Source organism: Alosa sapidissima, chromosome 13, assembly GCF_018492685.1.
Source record: "Alosa sapidissima isolate fAloSap1 chromosome 13, fAloSap1.pri, whole genome shotgun sequence".
NCBI classification, from domain to species: Eukaryota; Metazoa; Chordata; class Actinopteri; order Clupeiformes; family Clupeidae; genus Alosa; species Alosa sapidissima.
Window position 1 is genome coordinate 28,206,280 of NC_055969.1, and position 10,490 is coordinate 28,216,769.

Consider the following 10,490-nt stretch of genomic DNA (forward strand, 5'->3'; position numbering starts at 1 on the left):
TGCCTATTGATAATATAGCACACTGTACAACATACTAACACAGAAGACATTTATAGAACTGTTATAATAATAATTGGCATGCACCTAACATTATTCACAATTTAGACAACGCAGATTAATTAAACTTTGGAAAAACATTTCAGCACAACACAATTTGTGTGGCATCATTGTTTTGTCATGCAACTTAATTTTCTTTATATATCCATGTAATAAAAAAATTAAAAAATTACTTCTGTTAAAATCCCATCTATGTGGGTGCTTGTCCGTGAGAGGAGAGTTGGGCAGGAGGTAACCCAACTGTGTCAGCCTGTGAAGCATTCTGCTTGTGTGGGAAAATTCGGATTGGGATGAGGCGTTTACCTGTTGCCTATTCGTCGGCCAGGACACTCTTGAAAACGAGATGAGCTCATCTCAAGAGGAACTCCTGGTCAAATAATTTTTAGATAGAGATAGATACATCAATTGTCAAACATGTCACTGTTGTCAATGTCATTCCTTTTTGTCTCTCTCTCTCTTTCCTTTGAAGAACCACGCAAGCACGTGACCAAATGCAGTCCATATACACAGTCACGTAACATCAAGCACCGATCATGACATTTTTGGTCTTTTCCCTTGTATGAGACAAAACCCCTTTTGATTTCCAATTTTGCCAAAGTCCCTTCTATTTTCAGAAGAGGTGTGGTAAAATAATCACTCACAAATCAAAATAAACATGTCACAAGTAAATCTGTGACTTTGTTGCTCTTTACTGGAGTGGCTAAATGGAGGAAGTTGGGGGCTAAAGGGCACTCATTTTTGGAAGCCTTCATCCCCTAAATCACACGAGTAATGGAGTTTAAGTGGGAGCCAGTCCTCTGACATTTCACCTCTTTTTGACCCTAAGATAATATCATACCATATCTCCCATTGCTTTCATCTGATATACTTGGCCAATTTCTGCTCAGACCGAAGTCCAAATGTCTAGTAATTAATTTGGACTTGTCGGTCACAATTTTTCTACATCTTATAATACAATTATTTAATATTTTAGATTACTAATGTCCATGATATGTGGACAGATATTGTGATATAACTATTGAAAAACACTATAAAAAAAATACTATTGCAACAAACATCAAAAAACGACAAAAACCATCAGTGCAAATTCAATGGTTTACCTTTAGTAGTTATCTGCTGTGGAATATTAGTATGTTGTCATAATTTTTTTCTGTACAGTATCCATTTTGTCTCTCTATGGTCAGTCAGGGTTGATTGGTGGATGTTTAATTTGTAAATAACCCTTCAGACTAACTAATTAAGACTGACAAATATTTAATCGCACAGAACATTGATAACTGTCAATGTTCCACATATGTTCAGAATGTTTTGAATGCTCACATTTGAATTCTTTTCCAAATATGATGCACTGAGCCTGAATTAAGACTATAGGCACTTTCACTTAGAATATTCAATTATGGCTTATCTGGCTGTCTGTATATCAATCAACGTTTGAGGCAAAGACACAACCAGGCATAAAGTTGAGGAGTTCCATCTTTGGTGGGCTCACCACAAAGGACATGACAAAAGATTTAGACAACAACAGAAAAGGAACTACAACATGTGTGCAGCATGGAGGCTTCACAGTAAAGACGTCACAGTGGTCTATGTCTTCCAAACATCTTTACTTCCAAATAAAGTACTGGAGCTGTTCTGTCTCACTATATCTGGATGTATTTGATGATATCATCCATAACAAATGTCATGACATTTGATCTTTCACGAGTCACCTCACCCTAATACTATCTTCAGAGCTCTACTACCATGTAAGTTTATTAAACTACGTTTATCAAATAGAATGGGTTGGAATATAGAGAATTTGCTGACCTGTTACTAATATTGTCAGTACTTTATTTGGAAACAAATCACGGTCATACCAGAACAGTGATTACATACACACAATGGAAGACATGTTTTAGCTACAAAGATGACTTGGCTTATGGTTAAATCCCACCAATGTACTTTTTGATTTCTCCTCTTTTTAACCTTCGCTACTCTAATCCTATCAAGTCACTTCAAGTGGGTCAGTTGTTCAAAGATTGCTGGTTCAAAAGATATTTCAATTATCCCACAAAAGTGACTACAACAGATCCCTTTTTAATACGGTATAATCCATTTCAGACTTGTTTCATCTCCTACAAAAGGAACAAAACAAGTACTGAGGAATCTGGAAATCTGGCCTATGCTGAGCATTTATATGCGTGCCCCTCTGAAAACAAATCAGAAACGATAGAAAAGAAAACTCTGACTGATTAACATCTCTGCGTGGCCAAACAGAAGTAAGCAGAAAGCAGTTAAGGGAACACTAAGTATGTCTGGTAAAACACATAGGGAGACTTTCTGAAGGACTGGCATTGTGTGTCTAGAGCAGCCAGGCGGATCCTTAGGGGCCCCTGGCAGTGGGATGTCAGAGCTCCAGCTGGGCCCCCTGTGGGTGGGGGTGGGGTGCTGCTCATACCCAGGTTTGCAGGGGAATGGAACGGAGGCACATGCAGATGAAACAAGCTTCCGTCCACTCGCCTTCAGTCCAGGCGGGGGTCGACTCCAAAACCCAAACCTCCGGGGTGACCTGAACCCCTCCCAGACAGCCACATGCACTTTGTTCTTCTTTTTTTTTTTGTCTTTTTTTTTTTTTTTTTTTTTTTTTTAAAACACCATGACAACAAATTTGGGTTTATGCATCATTTTCTTCAATCATTATTGGATCGTAAGATCACAGGGTTAATGTTAATCCAGATGAGGAGAGAGGAGAATAGAGAGGTAGAGACAGAGAGCATACACACAAGCATGCAGGCACGATGGCAGACAAGTGCGTTGAGGGAGAACAGACACACAGCACATATGAGTTATGGCACAGGCAAGGCACTCATTAGTATGGGGAGCTAGCAGAAGAGCTGAGAGGGCGGAGAGTCGCGGCCTTACCGATGCGGTCCAGGCGGTCGATGGCCACCGTCTCGAAGGCGCGGCGCATCATGGGGTACTCCTCCAGCACCTCGTTGAAGTGGTCGACGGACAGCGAGAAGAGGCGGCAGTAGGTGTCGGCGCGGACGCTGGCCGTGCGTCTGCCCTTGGTCAGCAGGCAGATCTCTGCGGGGGAGAGAAAGGCAGGAAACACACACACACACACACACACACACACACACACACACACACACACACACAGTGGAAATGAAGACGAGAAAGGGCCATTATCATCATCACCCACGGGAGCAAATGGAAGACTCACACACAGTCCAGACTGATCGCTACCCAAATGAGCGTGGAGCGTGGACACAGGGCCGGACAGCTGGGGGTGCGAGGCCAGCAGGACACCCATGTGAATGAGCCCTCGGCTACGCAGCCAACGCGTGCGCTGTCGCCGCTAGCTCCCACACCCTATTCGTCAAATGGCTCGGTGGCTAATGACTCCTCCAAACTAAATTGGCTTGTGCTGAGCTGGCAGCACTAATGATCATACATGAAGTGCAATCAAGGAAGCGTTGCACCCCAATACTTCTTTTGTAGGTGGTCAGAACAGACTACAGCAGCGAGCTCAGCTCAGTAGCGCATCTACTGTACTGGGGCGTGTTGCTGATTAACTCACAAATAATTTATTCTTCCATTCACATCACCACTCCCACCATACAAGCCAAATGCTTACCGTTAATGGACGAGGCCTTGATTTATTTAATATATAATAGTAGACCTAAAATGATTCCCAAATGACTGGTTGTTACATTATCTGCTGTGAAGCTTTCTAGCGAAATGGCCTCCTGCCTTGTGCTATTGTGCGACACCATGTGTCGTGAAAATTGTGAATATCCAATTTGGCCACCTCTGCCAATAACGACAGACGTTGTCAGTTTTATCTTCCTCATAACGGCGCGTGTGTCCCGGAGGCTGAATAAAACATGGCATTAAATGGCCGTTTGAGGACCGATGCCCTTGACATTCACAGCTCAAGTTCTGGTGTGCAGCGCTGCCAAAAGGCTGGCCTGCTGGACGCCTGGAAAGCACACTCCAGCTGGAGGTGTGAACAAGGTAGCCGCACGGATTTACGTAATGAAGAAAAGCACAATGTGAAAACCTGTGCTGTCAAATATACACACACACTCCGACACAGACAATATACACTTGCACATTACTGTGTGAGAAATGTGTGTGTTGTGATAGCAATGAGAGAAATCAAGCAGAGACACGTGCACACTTCCTAACACACTGCTGGCTGCCCTCACAACCTCTTACAACCATACGACTCCAACGGCCCATCAGGTCGTCCGCAGCGGAAAGGGGTGGGTGGGTCGAGGGGGGCTGGAGGAGGCAGCCAGGCAAGCTGGCATGACGACCAGCGCTTTCACACATGTCGTCCAGCGGGGCTGTTCACCGCAGGGCAGTGTGGGTAACCAGCCATGAGCCCATGTGCTTCCTGTGCAGATCTGTGTCGAAACACAGCCACCACTACACTTCCCCACTGGCCTTACTGCCTGGCCTGCTTTCAACTGGACTTGGGAAAGAGTTGTTTCACATGACAGAGGTAGCCAGACAACACTCAATTACTTTTGGGAGTTGCTTTTGGGAGTTGTTGATTGAGTTCTTGTCTATGGGCTTGCATGCGTCTCTGAGCCACTTTAGGTTCAAATTTAGAAATTCTTAGAAGGGAATTCTTTGACAGTGTCTCATTATGCAACCGGAACGAACGGCGTTTGGGTAAGGCAGCCATTGCTAGAGTTTACTCAATCTCTTTAGCCTAACAGCAGTTCCCATGATTCAGTGGAGGAGAAGGATGCACTTCCTGACAAGGCCAGCTGCTGTGATGCCCAGTCAGCACTGATCTCCTAATGCCACGCTCATGCCACGCAGCATAAATATTCCCCCACCAGATGGGCATCCCACTGGAGCAGGTGGCTGGTATCAGAACTTAATATGCCAGAGAGGCCAGCAACATCCTCCGTGACACTGGGGGGAAAAGGATTATCAAGGAGGGCTAGGGGGAGGGATTTAAATGTCCTTTTTTCATTACGGCATTATGAAACATAAGGACAGCCGACAGCATGCTAAAAACTACAGCCGGAGACATAGACGTTGGTCAGCCACCTGATCACAATCATCTCATGGACTTGAAGACTAACCTGACAGTTAAATCCTGACACGTTAATGTTTTTGTTGTAATGACTTTGTCTAAGAATCTTACTCCATTTACTCTTTCAAGACCTCAACTGAACATTTTAATTCATGAACAAAAAATATTTGATTGATTTTAGAGGAGGCTCATGAAATTATGTTACTGTATAGGTTCAATACAAATTATATTATTGAGATAGGCTGGCAAACTCTCACAGTTCACCTCAGTAATAGCATGTTTGCAGTAACACGTTATTATATCATATTTTACCATTCACATGATGCAATTCAAAGTAATACTGCTTTGACGTCCTAAATGCAAACTGAATATATCTAGTGAAACATAATAATACTTATCCAATGAATCATCACATTGTGTCAACATTTCATTTTTCATTTGAGAAATGAAAGGGAAAGCTTTGGGTGAAACATTAAAAATCAATCAAAACTCCTTTGTGGACCAAGCTTTAGCTTTTTAGTTCTGGCAAAGAGGGAAAAATATATTTTAGAAGTCTGGGCTTAGAAGTAACAGAAATGGTTCCTGAAATTGCACACAATCTGTCACTATTCTTAGAACTCTTTCCGTGGAAAATGATCTCATTTGAAATAAAAAATTCACGGCGAAGACAATATAAAACATTACACTATGTCACGTAGTCCCATTACACAGAAAGGGGAAACGAAGGCCAAATAAATAAATAAACGAATAAGGTAGGGTAAACAGCTTCGTTTTAAACGGATTGATGGATTAATATTTAATGTCAGGCCATGTTTGCTAGAGAGGGGGAATTACTCCCTCAATTACGCGAAAGGAACATTTATTCAACATTCAGTGCCATGACAACCTCTGCCTGTCCTCTGGGAAAGTTGATCTTCTGCTTGGTCCCTTCTGCCTGAACAGATGAACATTATGTAAGAGCTTGTGAACGCAAACCCATTTCCAGGACAGGAAAGTGCCCGATGAGAGTCTGTCACCACTCTGACAGAACTTCTAGAATGCCGTGGAACGCAGCAGACTGAGCTCAGTGTGGTCGGTCCACCAGGACCAGAGACTGTTTACCTCTCAACTGACCTCCAGATTCAAGTGACTCACCGAGGGAATCAGTGGAACATCTAAAGTGTGTTTACAGAGGGATAGAAACCTCAAGGGTGCAAAATATCTATTTGTAGATGCCTATAGATAACCTCTTAACCTGAAAGACCTTCTAAAGTTTGCAGAAACCATCACTTAACAACATTACCCATAACACTTTAGTATTTCATCCATAAACCCTATATTTTCACATAAATTATTCAACACTACAAACTACAACACCAAAGGAGATGCTTACTGTATTTCATGGACTGATGCAAAATTGAACAAACATATCATCAACAAGGCCATGTATTAATTTATATTCTTCATCAGCGTTTGAAGATTATGGCAAATGAACAGGAAATTAGCATTCTGCTCTTTTTTCTAATGACACGCTCAGCACACCGTCATGGCCACACACACTGACCTCCAAAATAGGAGCCGTCGGTGAGCTTCATCTCCTTGCTGACTTTCGTGATGACGCTGGCGACGCCGTGCTGAATAAAGTACATCTTCTTCCCCACGGTGCCCTCGCGGATAATGTAGTCGTTGGGCTGGAAGACTTCAAACTTGAGTTTGCTCAGCATGCCCGTCACGAAGTTGGGATCGGCGTTGGCAAACAGGGGCATGGTGGCCACCAGCTTACGGCAGTTGAAATTAACAATTTCCTATGAGCAAAAGTACAAAAATAAAGTCATATCGTTGCAATGTTTTACCTTGCTAATGCAATATTGTAATCTAAAATCGATTCGAAACTTCGAAAAAGTTGACTGTAATATCCCTTTTCAAATTGCCCATTTCTAGCAGACAACAAACAACCAAAGGCCTTATCGCCACTACTGCCATGTCTTGATATTGTACATTTGATACCTGCCTTGGCAGCAGCCAGACAGTTGTTGTGAATAATGAAGTTGTCTTGCTGAGTCTACCTTTAAGCCGACATGAGAGGAGAGGCTTGTTTACTAAGCAGTCTCTAATTTCCTGGGGATGAGGATGAGGAAGTGTGTCTTAGCTCCAGGAGCGCTTTTCTAGTCTTGTTTGTTGCTCCTCCTGAGGGGGTCTGCGTGTGTGTGTGTGTGTGTGTGTGTGTGTATGTGTGTGTGTGTGTGTGTGTGTGTGTGTGTGTGTGTTGGGGAGAGCATTGTTTGTTAATAACAGCATAAGCACACAGAGGTACCACTGTGGCATCTCGAACTGAGGGGCCCCCGACCCCAATCACAGCCCTCCAAATAATGAATTAGATCCCAGCATCCTCCTGCTCGCGGCTTCACCAGGGGGAAACAAGCTTTCTACTCTATCTATTTAAAGACTATTTGTCATCGGGCGACATTCATAAAAATAGCGGCAGTGACCAGCTGCAAAAAAAGAAAAAAGAAAAATAAAAAAAAGTGTTGCAGCGATGAAACATTAAGTGTTCTCTCACCTTGCAGCATCATCACTTGGGCTCATTCTGTCTTGTTATATCAGAGCTGGCAGAGTTATGGGCTGCCATGTTATTTGATAAGCATCACACGCATCTGCATCCCATGCCTACGCCTGTCTTGCACTGGGATGGGCTTTAAGCCCCTGTACGTGCCTATGTGATGCACAGCTCTTTTTCCTGCTCTGATCATTTTTCTTTCTGTTCAGGGCCCAATTACCCAGAGGATTTACAGTGTGCACCATTACAAAGAGACAAGCTATCTATCATTTAAGGATGGGAGCTTAGTATTGCCTTGCTTTAAAGCTACCCAAATTGTACTCCAACTGCAAGGCCTTGATGCATTTTGCTGCATTATAAATCCCTCCTGCATTGTAATGAGCACTTTTCTACAGAGCTCTGCTTGACCAAAGAGGTTTAAACTACTTAAACATTCAGCGTGCATTTTGTACTTTTAATCACAGCACCGGCAACCTCAGTCTGATGGACAGGCTAATGTTTTTCACTGTGGAAGGCGTGCTCTACCATGCTCTGACCAACACATCAATATGTGTAGTCTATTTTCTAAACACATCAAAAAACTGATTTGACGTAAGGGAAATTGATACTTAGAGCGGTGGCCCTTCTCGTAAAGTCCGCTCAAAAGTGTTCCCCCGACAGAGGGCATGCTTCAAATTACCCATGACTCTCTGCTCCTATCAGATTCCAGACATTTTTCCCATACCAAAATATCAATAATCAGGCACCATGTAAATGACCTAATCTGCGTCGTCGGCGAGGGTAACGATGGATTAATTTCAAACAAATCGATGGCGAGAAAGCTCTGAGGTGTGAACGTCTGGCGCTGAGAGCCTGCGGTGCGGGCGTCCTTGGGGACTCACCTCTTTAAGGGGGTCATTGAGCTCGTTGAGGATGTTGTCCTCATCGAAGATCTTGCCCTGGTAACGATGTTCATAGTAGTCGTGGATCTTCTGCCGCATGTCTGCAGGAAGCTTATGGAAGGACATGTACTGCTCCACTTGCTTATACTGTAAACATACAATAAGGCAGTGGAGAGCAGTGAGTGAGAAACATTATAGAATGTTTTGGAACATTATAGAATTATAGAATATTATAGAATATAAAGCATATGACAGATCATCATTCAAAATTGAAATGGAACCAATAAGACTGGGGCTGGCGTGAAATTTCAAAGGAAATCCCTGGCATGTATTCTCTCTGCCCTTGATATGATATTTTGATATATCTGTTGCAATGGATACAAAACTACCTCACACTCATATTTCTGTGACTTTGGCCTTTCCACATCGCCACTTTGTTACCATCTTCTTACATGCACACAATTCTCTTGTATGGCCATATGCAAACACATTCAGTCAGGCAAATATATACACACTTTTCCACACAGACAGAGAAACACACGTAGCCATTGCCATGTGCTTTAACAAGCAAAGCAGGTGGCAGGTGAGGGCGCAGGTGTGCATGCAGGTACGGCCACAGGCTTTTCCGCTGACACCAGCTGGCAACTCCGATAACATCACCATCTGCGGGCCTATCACAACCTCGGCACCCCCCCCCCCCCAAACCATCGCCACCCCAACCACTGTCACTCAGCCCTGCAGAGGGACCTGTGATTCACAGGATGTGTTGCAGTCTGCCCTCACACTGGGGCTCAATGATGTCTCATGACTGCAGGCCAAGCATCTGACAAACCTGCCTTAGACATCGCTTATGACAGCTCATGCGCACTCGCTTTCTGCTTAGCAACAGACTAGCTATCCTTTACTACCCATTTTGCCTCAAGACCCTTCTAGGAAATTGTTTCTTGTGGAAGTATGGAAAAATGCCTGTGGTTTGTGCAGCTGCTTTTAAGGCAGAGGATTTGTAAACATTAAAATAAATAAATAAATTAAGAAATAAATAAACAAATAAATAAATAAATATCTGGCATCTGGACCCACATCTTAATGCAAGGGGCTTAAATCTGCAAGTCTGTCTGAGTGCTCAATCCTGGCAGCCAAAACAATAGGAGCTAAATGTGACAGATGCCCTCTCACTCTCTTCTAAGCAGCAGACCATTAGTCTGTTGCTCCTGAAAAATTAGCCATGTCTGAAAGAATTACAATCAGCCCATTTGGACTGGAATGACTGACTGGCTATTTAAAGCCGCGGAAAGGTGAAGAGGGAGCACTGCACAGTGAAGCAGCTTCAAAGACACACTTAGGACTTGTCTGGGAGGTTCCGCGGTGTCATCTGGTTGGATGCCTCGGTGTGAAGAACACTGTCCGGACCTAACTGGGCGATGTGATACGTTAGCACTCCAGACACGGAGCAAGACGCACAGGTGACCCGTTGCTACTCAGTGTGTCTGAAGAAGGGACACACCTCTTGCATATTTCATTAAACAGTGGCATCAGCATGTCACGCTAGCAGGCAAATAAATATGGGCTGTGTCAGACTTAGCAAAGACCTCTGATTTATGTGAGGGCTTGGCAGGGAGCCTGAACACCAGACTGGGCTCCAGACTGTGCTGAGACACACACACTTTGCGCAGTGGAAAAAGGAGAACAAGAACAAATGTTTTGGACCTCGTCCATTTTACAGTAATCAAGCGCGGCGCTGCTGGGCAGCCAGGGGAGGCCGGTGGCCAGCGAAGGCAATCTCCAGCACGTATAGAATGGCGGCCGTCAAGAGCGCCAGGGTTTAGGGGGGTGTCTCTCACTGTCGCGCTCTGACTCTCGCCGTCCACCGCGGTCCATCTCCGGCTCTCTAGGTGCAATCAGAGGTGCCAGTCAGCTCCCCGGTGACAGTGACCAGCCCCCTCGGCCAAAATTGCACAAGAGCAGACCAGCAAATAAT

At 44.1% G+C, this 10,490-nt stretch overlaps 1 protein-coding gene across 1 annotated transcript in view; it reads right to left on the minus strand.

Annotated features, from left to right (window-relative positions):
• Window positions 1-10,490, minus strand: part of LOC121680308 (potassium/sodium hyperpolarization-activated cyclic nucleotide-gated channel 1) — a 55,887-nt gene that overhangs the window by 5,389 nt on the left and 40,008 nt on the right. Inside the window, exons 5-7 of the mRNA XM_042059595.1 lie at window positions 8,513-8,659; window positions 6,639-6,879; window positions 2,959-3,123 (exon numbers count right to left, since the gene is read on the minus strand). Coding sequence (XP_041915529.1) covers window positions 2,959-3,123; window positions 6,639-6,879; window positions 8,513-8,659 — 553 coding nt within the window. The remainder of the gene's footprint in view (window positions 1-2,958; window positions 3,124-6,638; window positions 6,880-8,512; window positions 8,660-10,490) is intronic.